This window comes from Haemorhous mexicanus, chromosome 4, assembly GCF_027477595.1.
Source record: "Haemorhous mexicanus isolate bHaeMex1 chromosome 4, bHaeMex1.pri, whole genome shotgun sequence".
NCBI lineage: Eukaryota > Metazoa > Chordata > Aves > Passeriformes > Fringillidae > Haemorhous > Haemorhous mexicanus.
The window spans coordinates 52,563,087-52,583,008 of record NC_082344.1 but is presented as its reverse complement, the minus strand read 5'-3'; the positions used below and the strand labels follow the sequence as shown (position 1 = coordinate 52,583,008).

The window sequence follows — 19,922 nt, the reverse complement described above, 5'->3', positions numbered from 1 at the left end:
TTTATATTTATGTTTTACTTATATTCAAAGTAGGAAATAACATTCCTTGTAACAGCTTAATGTTTATAACGATACAATGAAAAAGTGATTAACAGTTGGCTTTAAATGATGATTTGCAGACATTATAGTCCTGTAAATTGAGCTCTCTTCAGGCATTTAATTGTAACACCAGTTATATAATTGACCAGGTACCTCCAGGAAGGAACGCTGAGATTTCTTCCTTATGTATAAAGCTTGATTACCAAAAATATAAAAATCCTAAAGTAATTTGAAGTACATGAGAGGAAAAAGTGCTATTGTAGAAGTTTAATATTTTTATCTGTGGAGCAAGTTGTAACTTGGAAGAATTTGGTGCATTTTTAGGCACTGTTTTTGTATCTTCATTTGCCTGAAATATACAGCAGGACTTGAGATGCCCAAAAACTGTTTAAGACAAATTTAAGGCAACCCAGTGCAAAAGCTCAGTGTACATTAGATATTTGTAAACAGAACAATTCATAGTAGAAATTGTACAACTATTACAAGTCCATAGTATTAGCAAAGGCCAAAACCATTCTGCTTAGAGACACAAATGCAAAATGTAGTTACACTAACCAAGCCAAAAATTAAGAATTCTGGGAAATGAAGTGTCATCATCTCTAACATGAGGCAGATGCAATACATTGCTGTGCTAGAGTAAGTGCTCTGCTTTTCTCCTCTCTACATAACGTGCAGTCTCTCCCAAGTTTGTTCTGTTCCATTTAGTGATGTACCAACCAACAGCAGAGCTCCAGATGTTAAAGCAAAATGCACAACACAGCACACAGATGGAATGTGAATGTACAGATATTGGACCTTTTTAAAAATACAGTACCTAGGATTTACCATTTTAAACAGTTTTCAGCATATTGCATAGCAGTGAACTTATCTGCTACCTAAAACTGTTGCTGCTGACCCACATGGAGTTCCTCTTCAGTCTTCTTTCAGTTTTCTTTCATACTGTACAGTGGGTCCACAAGCTTATTGTGCACATGCATTAAACCTTGGGGGGAAAGCAACAATGCCAGCTTTACATTAGTTATACTTTGTTAACATGTCCTTCTATCCACATTTTTATTTGGAATTTGCTTCAAAGTATACATTTTAAATAGTTCATGGAAGAAAACAACAATGGCTATTTAAAGAAGTTCAGAGTCAGAGACAGCAGATATATTCCTGTATCACTTGTATACTTATGACATATTCAGTATCAACTGAGCAGGAACCAGAGAGTTCCCTGATAACAGACCCAAAAACTACATCTGGAATACGTCCAAATGAACTAAATATATCTTTTGTGTTTTAAAAACTGTGTAACCACAATGTAATTCCCTCACACCACAATTTGCCATAAAAATCAGATGCACACAATAGTGAAACCTAGACAACTTGAGTTCTTTTGCAATGTCCTAGCATTGTGGTAATACTGTCTTTGCAATAATCATGTACTTGTGGTCCTAGACAGGCAAAATCAAATTAAATTCTCCAGACTCTTAGTGCAGACTCAATTTCAGCACTTCAGCTGTTTTCTGTTCTAGCTGGACTTTTTCTTGTCATATACAGGTCCTCCACAACTATGATTACGGGGGTTATTTTTTTTCCTCTTCAACTACTTTAATTCTAAGAAATACTGAAGTGCAATTAATAAAAAAGATGCTTCCTTTTTAACTTTGCTATAACTTAGTAAAAATGTTACCTACATCTAAGTTTGTATGACATTGGATCACTGGTAGGTTTTTCCTCATTTCACCTTGAGGACTAATAACAGTAATGATCAGTTCACAATCCGCAAAGTAGAAGTCCATTTTAGTATTGAACTAAAGACTTTACTTCTAAAATTAAAATATGCAACACTAAAAATAATTTTCTTAAAAACCATGAAAGAAATCTTACATTACTGCATATCTATTATCTATGGCAAAGAATAATCAAACACCTTTGCTACATGATGCAGGTGGTGGCAACCTTGGTGTCACTGCAGCAACATGAACTTTGAGTTAACTATACAATCTAATATCTTTACTGTAGGTGACCATAAAAAAAGGCATCTTGTGCAGCATACTTTACTAATCACTATGTGATTATTTAATATAAAATACAAATGTTAGATCAAGTGTAATATTGTTTCAGTTTAACAGTGACAAAAACTTAAGTATACATTTGACATAAAAGTCGTTTGTCAGAGTAACAGCTGCATACACTATGTAAACTAGAAATATGTTTTGAAATTTAAAACATTTAACTTCCTACTAATATCTTCCTCTTCTAAAAAGGGGAAATGAAATAATTACCCACTTCCTAGATGCATGAAAAATGGTTACTAAGTATAGCCTCTGTCATACTTAATGAAGAATATTTAAATCCTGTTAGTGAAAGTGTTACAGGAATAACAGTGAGAAACAAAAGATTTTTTTTAAAGGAATGCACCAGACTTGGTAGATGCCAACACAATTATTTCAAAGGAAAGTCCCACTGGATATTCAAGTATGCTTTGAATAAACAGATTTCTGCACACAGTTTTAAGAGGAGCATGTGTAAGTATGGAAAAAACTATCCTGAACTAACTTATCTGCAGCTAAATCAGTAAATTCAAAATTCATTTTCTGTTTCATTCTTCAAGAAAGTTGCAAGTAGGACCATAAACACACTTGATAATTTTAGCCTATTATAGGTTTTCAGAAAGTTAGAAAAAAAAAATGAATAGGTTAATCTGTTTACCAGCCAGTGTGGTATTTGATTATAAAACAAAAAAAATGCAGTTTCATATTGAAAGTTTTAAGTGGTGAAAAATCTCCATAAATCACTACCATAAAGAGCAGTCTTAAGAACTACCTAGCTTTCCTAAGAAGTCTAACCTGAAGATCAAGTTTCAGAAATAATTCCAAATTTGACCCACACTGACTTCTCTCATCTTATAAGGGGAAAAATCTCACTGATTTGAAAGCAGGTAAAATTAATTAAGTTTAAAGTAAACCATCTCTTTAAAAGTTCTATTGCTGTGTATTACAGAGTAATTAAATATAGTGACACAATAGCACACATTCATAAATTGTAGCCCTTGATGTTTTTTAAAGCAATGTTCAGTGTAATGTATATTTAGTGATTCTACATTAGGTATGTATTTCCCAAGCAAAGCCTCTGCTTATATAAAATACAGGATAATGTTTAAAGCTTATCCAAGCAGTTAGAGAAGTTTATCTCTGAAAACCACAGTAAGTGCTATCTAGCAGTGTGATACAAGAAAAGACTAACCCTCCCTCCTACCCCACAAATACAAAGCAGAGAACAGCATACTGAAAAATTCAAAATTAACAAGCTGGCCACAAGAGGTATCAGGATAAATATAGAAATGTCCAAACTTTGCAATCCAATACATATATGAGCACTGGTAATATAATGTTCTAAAAAAGAATTTAATAAATTACAGTCTTGATCTCCGATACCTCAGCTACTACAGGTACCCATGCTAGTGAGAACAACTGAGTCACACAATTGCATGTGCTGTGCTAGTACAGTCAGGAGAAAACTACTTTTCTCAGTTTCTACTGTCTCAGTCAAACAGAATTCAGTCTAGGAAGTCTCAATTTCTATCAAATATCCTGACTAACTTTAAGTTTGCCCCAGTATACCTACTACAAATACAAAAAACACACACAGTAAAAGGGTGCAATGTTTTCAAAGGCAGTATAGATTGTTATGCTAATTGCACATGAAAACGGTTCTCAGGTGGCTTCAAAGTCTGTATCACAGTTTACTAGACATCACATTACAGCACACAGCAAAAGCAGCATGGATTAATAAATGTATTAAGATTTTTTTAAGCTAAACTTTCCAGTATTCTGAAACACCAGATTATTTCTGGTGTTATATCTGGAATACCAGATTTTTAAAGATTACTAAACTATTGTTTTAAACTGGAAGCAAAGGAAATACTCTTCCCAAGTAGATTTGTCTGGAATGTAGGTAGCATAAGTTATGCCTCCTGGCAATTTTCCAAACACAAGAAATAAGTTAATATTTATATTTTGACTATATAACATTATACATTAGTGACTGCAAAGTGTTGGAAGGCTCAGATTTAAATCAGTATAGTTTCAAAGCTGTCAGTTTTGCATAAACACGTGACCTCTGATTCAGTGCTCACCTTTAAAGTACTTCACAGTTTTAACTCTTAGTTCTAAAGTAGCATCTTCATCACACACAAAGATAGTGCGAGGGTGTTGCTGGAAAGCAGAAACTGTCCACATATGATTGACTCCTTCTTCAATTGCTTTGTACAATGCAAAAGCTTTGTGTGCACCTGTTATAAGAATCATCACCTGCAAAACAAAGGTCTCTTTACTTTCAATCCCAGTATCAATACCAACTAATCTTGAAAACACACATGCAACTAGAACTAAATGAGTTCTTACTTCTCTAGCATCCATCACTGTACCCACACCAACTGTTAGCGCCATAGTTGGTACTTTAGATAAGTCTCCATCAAAGTATTTAGCATTTGCCAAAATGGTGTCCATTGCTAAAGTCTTTAATCTTGTTCTTGAAGACAAACTTGATCCGGGTTCATTGAATGCAATGTGGCCATCAGGACCAATGCCTTTTCAAAGTTAAAAAAAATAAATCATTCCAGACCTGAGAGTCAACACATATCCTCAAACATTGTAAATGAATAAAAAAGGGTTCATCCTTTGCTTCCCCATTTTCAATAAAAACTTACTTAAGTCATTAGAAACTTGGACACCAACCATTCTGTTTTGGAATTGATACTCGTTCTTTGTTAGTCACAGAGCCTTCTTACACAATAATTGAAAAAATATGGGTTTTAGTCAAGTCATGATAATAGTGATTAAAGAATCGGTGTACGTGCTTAAATTGTAACTAACCATAGAGCATTTTGTCATACCTCCAACAAACAGATCAATCCCCCCTGCTTCTTCGATTTTCTTTTCAAATGCATCACATTCCGCCTGTAAGTCTGGTGCGTTCCCATCAAGGATATGAGCATTATTCGGATCTATGTCAATATGCTTAAAGAAGTTATTCCACATATAGGAGTGGTAGCTCTCTGGATGATTTCTCGGAAGCCCTGAAATGATTTATAGGGAAATTACCACATGACAAGATTTAACCAAACAGTCTTAATTCTAGTCTGTATGTAACAGATGTAAGGCATGCAAGGCAAACCCGAGTCAAATAAATCTTTCAAATAAAGATTTGAAACTACACTGAGAAGCAAGGTTTCCCGTTGGCACGTACAAGGTAACTGGTTTACATTCCCTCCACATACATCTTATCCCAGAGTGTAAAGTCTTCAACAGAAATGCAGTCCCAATATTACATGACAACATAATTTCTACAGAAGTACTGTGAAACACTGGATTTAGCCCAGTGTTTATTTTTGCATTTTTGTAGTTAAAGGAACAGAAAAATGCTGGGACATCAGTCTAATATAGGAATGCAAATATACTAGACTAACCTGGTACTTTGACAAAATATTTAATAGTTTTTATATGAAAAAAAAAAACCAGTACAGTATGTTCTCAAATAATAGCACATCTTACCTACATATTCATCCATGTTGAAAGTCTTTACATATTTGAAAGAGAGATCTCCATTTTTGTGATATTCTATCAGCTTTTTGTAGCATCCCAAAGGCGTACTTCCTGTTAAATAAAGTTTTTCTACTGTTCTGTGTATCTGCACATTTTCAGTGTATTTAAATGTCTTCACAGTCAAATTTTGTTACAGTTATTTTCAACATACAAGCAATCTGTTTTCTCATTTAGTATTTATCAGTTTCTCAAACTATCACAACTTTTCACAGAAATCAAATTAATATTTAAAAAAAAAGTTAGAATACTACCAAAAATACTTATGTTCTTTTAAATACGGTATCTGCTACCAGTGATACAAACATTGTTCCAGGCTTAGTTATTTATAGAGACATTGAATAAAACTTGCCTGTTGGTAGACCAAGAGTGAAATATCTTCCTTGACTTGGTTTGAACTGGATAATACGATTACAGATGTATTTGGCTGCCCATTCACTAGCCTGATCATAATCTTCAAGAATTACTAGCCTCATTATGGCAGTGAAGAACTTGTATGATAAAACAAACTTAAACCTGGAGAAAATGTTGAAGTTTTAAAAATAAGCACCACATGAGTAGTTGCAAAACTCTTAGATTACAGAGGAGATTAAAGAATCATTTTCCATACCAATGACTTGCATTAACATAGCACACTCTTGCAGACCTAGTTCAACCTGGACAATAAAGAGAAAAGCTACAGAATCCAAATGATAGATTACAGTCAAAATATTTATTAAAATCCACAGACTAATTTAAAGTAATTAATAGGAAAAAGCTAAAACAAGATGAGGACAAGCCATTTTGAAATTCACTATTTTCATCATTACCATCAGAAAAGAGGAAATACTTAAATACCAAGATTAATTCCTGTTTCTTATGATCAGCTGAATGCCTACAACTTCAAAAACAAGACCCAGAGTAATCCAATGTTTCTATAATCAAAATATTTAATTGGGGCTAAATAATTAAAGCTTCTTTCACTCCCATTCTAGCTCCTTAACAATGTTTCAGTAAGTTTATTATCTGCAAAAAAAAAAAAAGTTAAAGCATTAGAGATATTGAAATGTTTACAATTCACAGGAAAAAATACTCACGATGTCACAATTTTTCTTTGCCACAGAAAATTTAAACAGAAATTTAAATTTAAACAGAAATTTAAAAGGCTTTGAGTGCAATTGTATCAACTTTTTAGATGAATATCCAGAAAGCAAACTTGGTTGCTAGAAGTATACAGGTATCTCTTGCATTTAAGTGAAACTCATTTTTCTGTGAATTTCTGCTTAACAGAGTCCGGTAATGACTCCAGAAAGACTGAGGCTCTTTCCCCAGTTTGGGATGTGTTACTCTTCTTTTCCCAGGTCTGGTGTGCTCTTGGCATTAGCCAGAATACAACACAGTTGCCAGAAGCCTAGGGCCACCGGTGTGACAGACCACACTACTTTTAGCTGACCCAAAATGTGTGGCTGATTTCAGAACAAGTATGAATTAAAGTACTTAACCATGTTTGTCCCACTGAAGAAGGAAGAAAGTGATCATCATCGTGTGCTGCCTATGCAGCTCCATCTCCCTGGACAGCTGAGCCGTGACTAGTCAAACTCACCTTTGCCGAGGAAAAGCTATTCGCACACACTCAAGAGTTAACACACATCCCCGAGCAGGAAAAGCACGCCAGCAGGAACAGACTGCGCGGCTTTAGGCCGGTTTCATCAAATCCCAGCAATTTTACGCACGGAACACGGGGATGCTCTCAAGAGTAGGGACCAACCGACAACAGCAGAACCACCGCGAATTTTCGGCTAAGGAAACTTTGTTTGGTTTTGTTTGGCCATGGTGGGGAAGAAGGGGTGATAAAGATACGCTGGCAGAGGAAGAGTAGCCTACAGCCGGAGCGCTGCCGCCACAGCAGCCCCGGGCCCCCGCGGCCTCCCCTTCCCCGCCCGCGGGCACCCGCACGGCCGGCGGCGGCGCGCCCTGCCCGGCCCCGCTCACCCAGGACAGCGGCGGCCACGAGCGGCACCAGGACGAGGACGAGATGAAGGAGGGGAGGAGGAGGACGAGGAGGAGGAGGACGGGAACCGCCGCCCGCCCCGCAGCTCCCGCCCCGCCGCCTCCAGCGGAACCCGGCGCGCGACCCGGAAGTGGCAGGCGGGGACGGGAAGTGGCTCCTGATCCCCGGGGCATTTCCGGGCCTGTGCGGCCGGGACCGCGCGGGAGCGGCGGGGGCAGCGCTCGGCCGAGCCCAGCTCAGGGGCTCGGGAGCTCCAGCCTGGAGCACGGCTGTGCTCGAGAGCTCCTCTTGCCGCCCCTCTGCTGCGGAGCGCAGTGAGATCTTAATGGAAGAAGGTTCCTCTGTAGCCCAAATGTTTGCGTAATGCAGCTGCAAAAGAAGCTGTGCGTAGTTACTGGAAAAAAATAATGAGGTGAAGGATTAACGTCCTGGTGAATCAGAGGCTGGCCATAAGCCGGCGGTGCCCTTGTGGAAATGCAGTGGTGTCCTGGGGGTGCATTCCTGGGGGAACAGGGTGGCCAGCAGGGCGAGAGCGTGATCCTGGCCCTGACCTCAGCCCTGGTGAGGCCGCATCTGGTGCTGTGTGCAGTTCTGGGCTCCTCAGGGCAGAAAGGGCAAGGAGCTACTGGAGAGGATCCAGGGAGAGACCACAAGGATGATGAGGAGTCTGGAACATCTCTCTTGAGGAGAGATCGCAGGAGCTGGACCTGTTTAGTCTGCAAGGAGAAAACTGGGAGGGGTCTCATCAGTGCATATAAATATCTCAAAGGTGTCAGAGGATGCTGCCAGACCCTTCTTGGTGGTGCCCAGCAATAGGACAAGGAGTAATGGGCATCAACTAAAGAAGTTCCACCTTGACATGAAGAACTTCTTTATCTTGAGAATGGAACAGGCTGCCCATGGAGGTCATGAAGTTTCCTGTGTCTGGAGATGAAAAACCCACCTGGACACATTCCTGTGTCACCTGCTCCAGGTGACCCTTGCCTCAGTGGGGCATTTGGACCAGATGATCTCTAGAGGTCCCTTCCAACCCCAACAGTTTTTGTGATTTGCTTTTTGCTTTAAAAGCAGTCAAGTAGTTCCACAGCCCTAGCTAAGCTATAATTAAACAGGTGTGGGGTGATAGATCTTGATGTGTGGAATGGGCTAATATTCTGAAAGGGTGGTGCTTCAGGCTGGAGTGGGGAAACTGGAGTAGGGGGGTGTGCAAGCAACATAATTCTGAATATATGTGTATGCACATACTTGCTGGCTTTACTGAGGCCTTACCATAATAGAAGACCAGGATAAATCTGTTTACTGGGTAGGAGCATAATTGTCTGAGGAAAAACATGACTGAAGTGTAAAACAAGAGAAGCTAATAAAGGGAAGTCTGCATTAAAAAAAAAAAAAATCTGGGGTCATACACGAGCATAATGATACATTTCTTTTGCTAGACTGAGTTCAGCTCATTTTGTTAGAGCATGATGCTAATAATGCCAAGGTTTTAATGTGGGTTTGATCCCCATGTTGGTCATTCATTTAAGACCCATCTTTGCAGGTCCCTTCCAACTCAGTATATTCTGTGGTTCTGTGAGCCTGTCTAACAAGGTTTAGAAAGAGAAATTGTATTCATCTTTCAAAGTATTGAGAAATACTTTGCCAAGGGCATGAAAGGTGTGTTTGCAAGCTTGTGAGGGAAAATATGTCTTTCTGAGGTCTCTGGGGCTTAGCAGGCAACCAATAAAAATACCTTTTGTTTCAAGACCGGCCTTTTGTTTGAATTTAACTTTCTAATTTAAGCAGTTTTAATTAATGCATGTTCTTCTGATAAAGTTTTTATCTCAGAAATTTTACCATGTCCTAAAGAATAGTGTTTTGCACCATTTCTTGAGTGATGCTCTGAGCTTCTGCCGCTCTCATTGTTTGAGTGTACTTGCAGTGGAGGTGATATTCAGATTCTATATAAGAATATAAGTTTTGCCTCGAGATTTCAATTCTGGTTTTTTTCCTACCTCTGTGGACCACGTGTAACACTTCAGTGGTAAACTACTGCATACAGCAGACTAGGTAACACATTTCTTTGGTATTACTACACACCTAGGTACCTACAAGCCTGAAATCGCACCCCTCCTCCAAAAGCTCTGTTGAATTCCACAACTTGAAAATTCTCTCCTTTTTTTTTTTTCCATCACTACAGAAAACCTCTTAAAATTCAGATAATAGGCTCCCCCTTGTTTCATATTCTCCAGGGGGTCTGAGAATATGTGATGTACTGTTCCACACTCAGTTGAAGTTGTCCTTTTTCCTACTGCCCCTAAATTTGGAACAGCAGCTTGTCTGTTGCCTTTTAGCAAACTTCACAATGCTATCAACTAATTCTATTAGACAAAATTCCCTGTCTTTTCTAAACATATTCAATTCTTACTCTCATTGTTTGAATGCTAATACCTAGGGGATGATTTTCCAAGTCGTTCTTTAGAATTTCCTTTCTAATTAGTAGCAGATGAAAAATGCTCTGTATGCAGTGAATGTTATAGCTAACAATTACTAATTTAGATGCTGCTAAAAAAATCTTACTTCCTTATTATGTTTCACTGATTAGCATAACTAGAGATTTCAAAGTCTGACAGTTATTTATTATAAGTATTTGTTGCTTTTGGAAACAGTCTTTCTGTGGTTATTTTTTTAAATTTTATTTTCTAAATGGCCCCTTCTTTTAAGTATTGATTGATTTACTCTACTCTTAGTGATCTGATTTGTACAAATCTGCTATTATCAGATCTCATTTGTAAAACCTGTGTTTAAGTAACTGAATTTAAACTGGATGTACTTCAATAGTACCCAAACTACATTGAGTTTTACCTGAGGAGGACCACCTCAATTTCAGGCGAAGCCGCACTTTTAACAAGATAGCTCTGTTCCTTCAGATTCCCTCTGATGTAGTGGGAAGAACAAAGGATCCTGCACAAAGCTGGGACCTGTGAAGGAAAATTACTCATATGGATTTTGACATGTAGGAAAGACTCTGAGAACAAAACAAAAAGGTTGCAATGAAAAAATGCAAGGTATTAAATGTAGAGATTGAGAAACGAGTAATTGCTGAAAACACATAAAAAAAAAAAAAAAGACTCACTCTTATTACCTTGCTGAATTAAACACTTCTATTGAGTCTGGCTGAAGTGGGATAATTTTCCCATATTATTTCTCACAGTGCTGTGGTTTGCATTGGTAGCTAGAAGGGTGTCAGTCCAGTGTTTTGGCTGCTACTGAGTAGCCCTCCACAGCATCAAGGCTGTCTCTCCAACATTCCCCCTGGAGGCTGAGGTGGGCAACATCTTAGGAGGGGACACAGCCAGGACAGCTGACCCACTGACCAGAGGATATTCCGTAAGGTAAGATACGACATTTAAGAGAAGGCTGCAGAAGGAAGGGTGTGGGGAGGAGGGAGCCAGGCATTTGTTATTAATGATGTTTGTCTTCCAAAGCAACTGGTACACACACTGAAGCCCTGCTTCCTGGGAAATAGCTGGACATCATCTGCTGGTGGGAAGTAGAGAGTAAATCTTGTGTTTTCTTTTGCTTCCATGCACAGCCTTTTTTTTATCGAACTGCCTTTATCTTGATCCATGAGAATTTTGTCCATCTTATTTTCTCCCACACTCTCCTGCTGAGAAGCAGCTAAGACCTTTTAGAGGGTGCTAACTGTGTGGGGAGAAGGGGAAAAACTGCAGTGAAGATGGTTTTTTTCCTAATTTTCAGAACTCTGGAAGAATGTGAAGACAATGGTTGTTACCTGTGATACTTCATTTAATGCCACAGGGTCAATAGTCTGCTGTTGTCCTGCCATTAAAGCAGACTGAATTTCTGCTAACTTCATTTCTCTTCTGGACGTGAGTCTGAGGGGACCAAATCCACTCGGCAGCTTTGCTTAGTTCTCACAAAGACTGAAGATAGTTTCACATGTGCATTACCTCCCTGTGCTTGTCACAACTTTCTTCAAACTTCACTGTTTAGATCTCACCACATTTCTATCGGCTAAGGCGTACCTGGCATGTGATGTCTTTTAGGTTATGTTATGTGCAACCAGCCCAGGGGAACCATTTTCCAGTGGAATAGGAAACATGAGATTCTGTGATGCTAGGACTGTGTCAGCAGATTCACAAATGAAGCACCTAGCTAATATTTAGCACCATCTTAATTTTCATAGGCAAGTCTTTGAGTCAGTTCGTGAAGCTCTGCGCAGTAACGGATCCGTATCCTATGCTTTTGTTTTCTGCTTTTGTTCTTGCAATGTGTTGGTGCTTCCTACATGGATTCTGGTGGAGTCCATACCAGAACAGTCATTCAGTACCACCTGGTTCTAAATGTAAGAGTTGGTTACTACAGAGTAAACAGTAGAGGTGATGAGAAGATTATTTATTGTACGATCACCCTGTTACCTTTTGTGCTGGTGAACTCTTCAGTTCTTCTGAGAGTAGGGGTTCAGTGTGGGAGTTTGCTACATGGTACTGCTTCATTTTGCCATGTAGAGAGATCTGATGCTGATTGTTTTCCTGTGTGTTGAAGTACCAGGCTATATCTCCACAAGGCTCTCTGCCAGAACAAGCAGGCAGAGGTGTTCCTGCTTCATTCCCTCCGCATAAGATCTTTCTCTTTTACTGATGTGTCAGCTGCGTCACAAGTATGGGTGCACTGATTGATGGTTGGCTGTGCCCCTGCAGTGTGGAGCATTCTTGATGTATGCAGGGGTGGTGAGAGACATTTCTGATAGTGCTCTCAGCTGCTGTTAAACCTGTTCCTTTCAAAGTACACAGTTTAGACACAGAAATACACAGGATATGTTTAATACTCCATGCTACTCCAGACGTCCAGATGGGAAATAGGTTCCCTGTTTTTGCAGCCAGGCCATTCTATGCCAATCAGCTGAGTGCTTAGGCATGTTTCTGGCTGTATGTTATTTATGAGTATCAAAAAACTTTGTGAGTCCTTAGTGCTCATGTAGATATTCTCATTTGGCTGCATTTGTGCAAAACTAAACCAGGATTTAAAGTTTCGTGCTAGGTATTAACAGATGCTGGAAGATAACCAGACAAGTCAGTAAGTGTCAATAAGTGGCTTTTCTAGTACTTGAAAAGAATGTTGTATCCCATTTAAGATTGTTGCTTTTTTGTGCAATGGACTTTGCCTCTTGCATCTTTTTTTAATAAAAGCTTGGAGAGATCAGTTATAAAGCATAGTCAAGAAATGTAATTTGGACCTATTATCAGTGTGTTCAGTAAAGATTTCAAATATCAGCTCAGGGTTTGGTATTTTTTTTAGTTTTTTTCACTCCCCAGGTGCCCTGTTTGGGCAGGGTGACTGCTGGGGCCCCGGCGCGGGGCGATGGCGCGGCGCGGCCGCCAGGTGGCAGCAGCGGCCCGCGCTCGGAGATCCCTGCAGTTCCCGGTGTTCCTCGCTTCCGAGAGATGCCGTCAAACACGCAAATCGCCTTTAGACTCCTTAAAAACACAAATAGTTTAGTATCTGTATCTATGTAAAAGACTCCAGTAAAGTGGGATTAATATATTTTTTTTTTTTACAGCTGATCTCTTTCACACAGATGGAAATTTATTTTTGGGAACTCTGCTGGTGCTCTCTGCCGTGGGGGCATCCTCTCTGTCTAGGCTGAGGCATGGCTCCAGCAGATCAGAAATATATTTACCCCTAGCATGGAGAATGTGCAGCGAACTGCTGCTGGGTGTTTACCTGGACTCGCTTGGTGTTTTCTGTGCTACCATTTTAACTAGAGACTTTTTCAGTCCACACGCACTTGTCTGCAGCAGCCCCCTATCAAGTAGAACTTAGAAAATGGTTATCACACCGTGCAGCTGCTGAAGTGTGGGTCCTGCCAAAATGGGAGAGAATGCTTCTTGTCCAACTTGGGGATGTTACAAAAGAACTGAGAAAACAGAGAAGGCTTAAACAAATTCCTCTCCCAGGGGAATTCCTTGTTTGTTTTTTTTTTTTGGAATCCCGAAGAACAAGAACAGCTGCCTGTCACCACAGAGTGGGCTGTTCTCTGCTGACTGTAGCATTTGAGGTTGTATATGTACCTATTTCAGAGACAAAACAGCTGATCTCCAGGTGATTCCCATTACAAACACTTTTTCTCTCTCAGTGCATAACTGACTGCTTTTTTGGTGTGATTTTTGTGCTTATATGAGGACTCAGAGATCTCCTATAGCAATGCAGGTGTGTTGCTGTTCCCACCATTCTACCCCTATCCTGGAGCCAGTCAAAACTTCCCTCAAACTTTGGCACTACAAAGCACTTATCATTCTCATCGACTTTTTAGTATAATTTTGAACTTTGAGAGAGATAAATTGTAACAAATAGTCCCTTTAGAAATGTATTGATATGTCTTAAAACTACCTTAGCTTTGGCAGTTATGTGATAAAATATGGGATGAGAGACTATTTGGATGTGACAAAGCCTCCAGAAAATATATTTTATTGTACAAAACGAATGGTTTGGCATTTATATACATATATGTGTAGAGCTATATATATGTGTGTGTGTGTGTGTGTGTGAGCGTAAAACAGTTTGTTATTTTATTTGACTTGTCAGATCTCTGTCGACACCAAGGCAAGAGGATGGTGATCAGCAGCAGTGGAGGTGAAAGACCTGAGGCCAGATTTGTCCCTGGCTCTCTAACATTGTATGCTGTATTTCTTTAACAAGGTCTATGTAGAGTCAGGCTTTCCAAATACATATTCTTTTTTATAAGACCTAAAAATATACAAAATGTAACCCATTTACTTCAAAAACTATAAAATCTATTCAAACTCTACAGGTGAGATCACACTGGCACAGAATTTATAATTCACCTCAAGGTTAGTGCAGTTTGTGAAAGGAAGTACATTTTTGGTTGACATTACCTTTGGTTTTAACTGTTGTTTATAGCAGATACTAAGGCAAGCTTGAAACTGTGCCAGGATCTGACTTAGGCAGGCAGAGCAGGCAGAAAGTATCCACCACTCCAGCATCTCCTGCATCTTCCAGGGGCACAGGGGGACAAATAAAATAGCCACAAGGTAGAAAAAGCTGGAAAACACAGGAAAATATTTAGGATGGCAACTGCTTGCTGAGCTTTCCTGACACTCGGAGTTGCACCTGCAGACAATTTGACAAAAGGAGTAACCTGTCTCCCTGTGGGCTGGGATCTGAGGGTGGCACAGGTGATCCAACTCACCTGAGCAGGGACTTAGGGTGTCACTGCTCTTTGGTTAAGGGTTTGCACACAAGGCTTTATGAGTTTGCCTCTCCTTGCTCAGTGTGCTATCCTTAAACATCACACTCTTTCCACCTTCCTCTCATGGTCTTTTCCTGCTGAGGTTTTAGAGTGCTTGATGTCCTTCTCTGGCAGGAAGGATGGGGCCTCTCCTAGTCTTGGTTTGAATGATGTAGACAGAAGCTAAAGACACTTTTCAGTGAGTAATTTGCCTAGCTATCTATAAAACTAGTCTTTTTCATAGGCAATGTTTATGACAATGGCCCATTTCAGTTAATTTGTATGTTCTCAGTGATATGAATGTTTAGTCTGTTAGTGGAAAACATGTACTTTATGCTGAGCTCCTTTCAGAAGCTTCAGATTGGTGGCTGCCTGTGTGTAGTGGGACATCAGCCACTACATGGGGAGCTGTTTTCTTCAGGCTGCCCTAGCACTCCCCCAGGATGTTTAGATAATGCAGAAAACAAGCTACATACTTCTTGCTGGGCACTGGCTTTCCCTAGGGGAGAAGGAGTACTCTGAGAGAGTATAGGGTATACTCTGGGAGCTGGGATGACCACTGGGTTTGTGAAAGGTTTGAAGAATTTGTAGACCCGGGCCTGACTTGTGATGCAATGTAAGTTGTCGTAAAACTCCCTGCTGTGTTGATCCTGCTCTCACCTTAGGGGTTTTTACTTTGGAAGGACAAGGGGGCTCTGCTTGTGACCATAAGGTTGAACAGAAAACAAGGTGGGGCAGGCTCAGGATAGGTCTTAACATGTGGCAAACAGGGCTGTATTGATTATTTGCAAAAGCATATTTGGCATTTTCAAGATGTTTTCCTCTTTTCACCTATGCAGAGCAGAGATATGAATTATAAAGGGAGCACATTTGTGAGTGATAGTAGCAAAAACTTTCAGAAATATTTCTTGGCTTCATTTGCTTTAAAATTCAATAAATTAAAAATAAGCCTTCCAGTACAAATAATCTCTAAATTTTATTAGCCTTATTCCTAGAGTGACAGTCCTCCTGAAATAGCAATAAGCTTTTGTTTCTAATTGCTTGTTGTCACATCACCTCTCTACTTTTCATACCTCTGGTAAGGTTAAAAAGCCTCAGCAGGAAGTAGAAAAGCATTTTAATGCTGCAATATGTTTGTGACACCATGAGGCAGATGAAAGGGCTGGCTCTGAATATGAATGATGGCTGCAAATTGTGATTTTTAGGTGGTGGTCGGATTTGTGGCTGGACCTGTTGGAACTTGCACACAGCACCTTGGGCTGCTTGCACTCTGAAATTCAGTTTCATGCCTGTGTTATTACAACTGACATCTGTTTCAGTAACCTGCAGCCAATGTTCCCCATGAGTTCCTGTAATTGCTGCTGGCAACTGACACAGCCAGATTATGTCTAGGAGTAGGTGCTCCTGCCGATTTCAATTTAGGCAAGGCATGAATCCACAAACAAGAAGTCACAAATGGATGGAAGGAGTCAGCTCATAACTGATTCACTGATGTGTGGTGGGGGTGTACTGAGAACAAATCACATGGATGGTTTTTTTCATACAGATGGCCTCTTGCTTAAAGAAGACCTCTGTTCATTCTGGAGATATGTCATATGCTCTTTGACTAAGGTACAGTTGCCTCCATCCTTTTAGCTGCTTCTAATTCAAAAACTAGTAGCACCCAATATGTTAAATTCCTCTTCTCATCATAGAAACTACTGGGCTAGATGGATCTTTGCTTTGATCCATTCCAGGTCTTCTTGTATTCTTACAAAACATTTAACTATAAAATTAAAATCTAATTATAAATATTATATAAATAAATATTTTATTTTATTATATAGCATTTATGTGATTCTATAAAGCTAAAATTTAATTAGGAAATTAAAATTTGGTTGTCTTAGAGTTTATGTACAGATGAGGAACATTCCTGACACAGAAGAAGCCAGCTGAGAGGAACATACTGTTGGTTAATGCCATAGAAAAGCAGTGGAAGCTGGAAATACAAAGAAAATCTGAGAGAACCTAAGAGAAAATTGAAGATGGTCTTGTGGGAGAGAACCACTAGAGAGATACAGAGAAGGTGATACAGAGGAAAAGTATGGTTTTACTGCCTCCAAAACACAGAGTCCTGAATGAATTCTGAATGAGTTGGGTTTCATTTCTGTGCACCGTGGTGCAAAACAATTTTGTATCAGTGTTTAAGTTATCCTTTGTGGGTTTTTAGATGTGCACGTGCATTTAATTTGCAAAGCCTTTAACCTGTGTAAGTTTAACTGTGCTTCTTGAACTAGCACATCTCATTTAAATTAAACTCCCCAAAAAAACTCCTCTTTTTCCAGTTCACCCTTCTGTTTCCCCATCAAAGCCCAAAATGCAGTGATTTCCTTTCCTTCCCCAACTCCCAGCTTAACTGCCTTGTACCTCCATCTCTCTCCAAATTCATAGGGCAGCTGGTCTACATGGTTTTTAGGGCAGTGGGTGTATGCTTCAGTGAGAGGCAATAGGTTGGACAAGAGACACTCCAAATCTAAACTCCTCTGAGTTTAGAGTCCCAACTGCTGACACCCTGGTAAAGCAATGGATTTAAGGCAAGCAACACCTAAACAGTTACATATTTCACTGCATAGTTCTGAGGTTGTTCTGAAAGGCACTGCCTTTCCTACATATCTCCTAGGTTGGGAGACACCAAACTTTTGGCTTGGAAATTCCTCTGATGATCCTCCAGTTCATAGGATCACAAAGATACATTATGCTGTGCTATTTAAGCATGTAAGTTTATTTGGACAGTAATTGTGAAGTAAAATTCTGATTCAGAGGAAGGATTGTCAAATCATTTGTAATTTATATTGCCTACCCTTCATTTTGAGTTTATCCATATTGTTTATATGGTAATAAACAGAAAAAAAAGCCCCATTAAGGTTAGAAAAGACCTCTAAGATCATCAAGCCCAAACATTAACTTGACACTGTAAAGTCCACCACAAACCATCTATCTAAGCATCATATCTATGTGTTTTTTGAATACTTTTAAGGGTGGTGATTTCAACACTTTCTTGGGAAGCTTGTTTCAATGCTTTGAAACCCTTTAAATGAAGAAATTTTTCCTGATATCTAATCTGAACCTGCCCTGGCAAAACTTGAGCCTGTATTTCTCATCTTATCACTTTTTACCTTGGAGTAACCTCCTTTTAAGTAGTTGTAGAAACTGATAAGGTCCCCTCTGACCCTCCTTTTCTCCAGGCTCAACAACCCCCACTCCCTCAGCAACTCCTTGTAAGACTTATGTTCCAGGATGTTCACCAGCTCCACTGCCCTTCTCTGGATGTGCTTCAGCACCTTAATGTCCTTCTCACAGAGAGGGGCCCAGAACTGAGCACAGGCTTTGAGATGTGACCCCACCAGTGTCAGGGGGCCACCACTGCCCTCATCCTTCTGGCCACACTATTTCTGATACAGGCCAGGTGTCATTGGCCTTCTAGGCCCCTTGAGCACAGCAAATTCATGTTAAGCCAGCTGTTGACCAGCATCTCCAGGTCCTTTTCTGCTGAGCAGCCTAACAGCCACTCTTCCCCAAGTCAGTAGTGCTGCAGGGTGTTGTGACTGAAATGCAGGGCCTGGCACTTCACCTTGTTAAACCTTGTTAACCACTTCACCTTAAAATTGGCTTCAGCCCATCAGTCCAGCCTGTCCAGATCCCTCTGTAGACCCTTCCTACCTTCCAGAAAATCAACACTCCCACCCAGTTTGGTGTCATCTGCAAACCAACTGAGAATGCCCTTGAGACCCTCATCCAGATCATCAGTAAAGGTATTGAACAGGACTGGTCCCCAGCCCTGAGCCCTGGGGAACATCTCTCACAATTAGCTGCCAGCCTGGTGTAACTCCATTCACCACCAGCTCTGGCCCAGCCATCTAGACAGTTTTTACCCAGTGAACACTGCACCCATCAAAGCCACCCGCAGTTTCTCCAGGAGAATGCTGTGGGAAATGGTGTCAGAGGGTTTACTGAAGTCCAGGTAGACAGCATCTACAGCCTTTCCTCACCCACCCAGCCTGTCACCTTGTCATAGCAGGAGATCAGGTTGGTCAAGCAGAATTCATGCTGGCTGGACCTGATCCACTGGTTGTGCTGTATGTGCCGTGTGATCTCCTGTGGCCTCTTACAGCAGCCAGCTGCTGTGTCCTGACACTTGCACAAAAGGAACTTTTCGAAAACTTCTCCTCAAAATCTGTCTTTCTTTCCCTCTTCTTATCTAACTCTTCAGCTAGTAAGGTGCAATACCACATAATACCTATCAAACCAAAGACATTTGATTGACTGTCTGAGGGTGCATGGTGTTTTATGCTGAACTCAAACACCTCCATCATTTCTTCAGGAGTTTGAAGGCTTCAGGGAGCACATGTAGTTGCATACAGGAGGAAAGCATTCTTTGGCATCAGATGTACAATGTACTACACTGTCAAGAACTAGGATTAAAAGGTTTGCCCTACCATCTGTCAGACTGTCATTTTCAATAAATGCTGTGTCACTGTGATATTACTATGGCAGTATCTATGTACTATCACAGTAAAAGTAGATTTGTACACATCATCCTAGGAGGATATTTCTGAAGAAAAAAGAAAAGATAAAGTGTGGCAATAAAAAAGAGTGAGGTTTTTTGTTTGTTTGTTTGTTTGTTTTTGTTTTTTCACATCTGTTGGAGAGAAAAACAGCCAGAACTTGAGAATTTCTGTGGAAGCCAAATACTGGATAATGAGGAAAAAAACTTTCTTCTTGACCCAGTTACATATCATACACAATATGTCACAGTCATTTGTCACCATCACATATGTCACAGTCATTTGAGACCATCACATGTAATATGTCACAGTCATTTGAGACCGTCACATGTAATATAATTGATTCAAGCCTTGGCCTTCTCTCTGTATTTACCTGTACTCCTAGTTAGGAAGGCCACAGCCCAGTGAAAACAGTCAAGTAATCACACACAACTGTTCCTGCTGCTTTGCAAGTAGGAAGGCAAAAGCATTCCAGACACTCTGTTGCTGGAGGGTTATTTCTCATGGGA

At 40.0% G+C, this 19,922-nt stretch overlaps 1 protein-coding gene across 6 annotated transcripts; it reads right to left on the bottom strand.

Moving 5' to 3' along the window:
- GNPDA2 (glucosamine-6-phosphate deaminase 2) lies at positions 1–7,755 on the bottom strand. 6 transcript variants are annotated; one of them, XM_059844900.1, is made up of 6 exons: positions 7,599–7,755; positions 5,976–6,143; positions 5,580–5,677; positions 4,922–5,104; positions 4,163–4,615; positions 1–1,021 (listed from the first exon to the last, which is right to left on the bottom strand). In XM_059844900.1, the coding sequence occupies exons 2-6, from the start codon at positions 6,101–6,103 to the stop codon at positions 963–965; spliced, it is 921 nt and encodes a 306-aa protein (XP_059700883.1). In that variant the 5' UTR covers positions 6,104–6,143; positions 7,599–7,755; the 3' UTR covers positions 1–962. The 6 variants fall into 6 exon arrangements, with proteins under 6 accessions (XP_059700883.1, XP_059700882.1, XP_059700884.1 ...); XM_059844899.1 differs by having other exon boundaries at positions 5,976–6,632; positions 7,599–7,751; XM_059844901.1 differs by lacking the exon at positions 7,599–7,755 and adding an exon at positions 6,238–7,544.
- Positions 7,756–19,922: the final 12,167 nt, after the last annotated feature.

Coding starts and splice junctions, on each gene's coding strand:
- GNPDA2 (XM_059844900.1), bottom strand. CDS start 6,103: ATGAGGCTAGTAATTCTTGAAGATTATGATCAGGCTAGTGAATGGGCA. Junction 5,678..5,975: donor CTTGGTCTACCAACAGGCAA/GTTTTATTCAAT, acceptor TTTAACAGGAAG/TACGCCTTTGGGATGCTACA. Junction 5,105..5,579: donor CAACATGGATGAATATGTAG/GTAAGATGTGCT, acceptor AAATCATTTCAG/GGCTTCCGAGAAATCATCCA.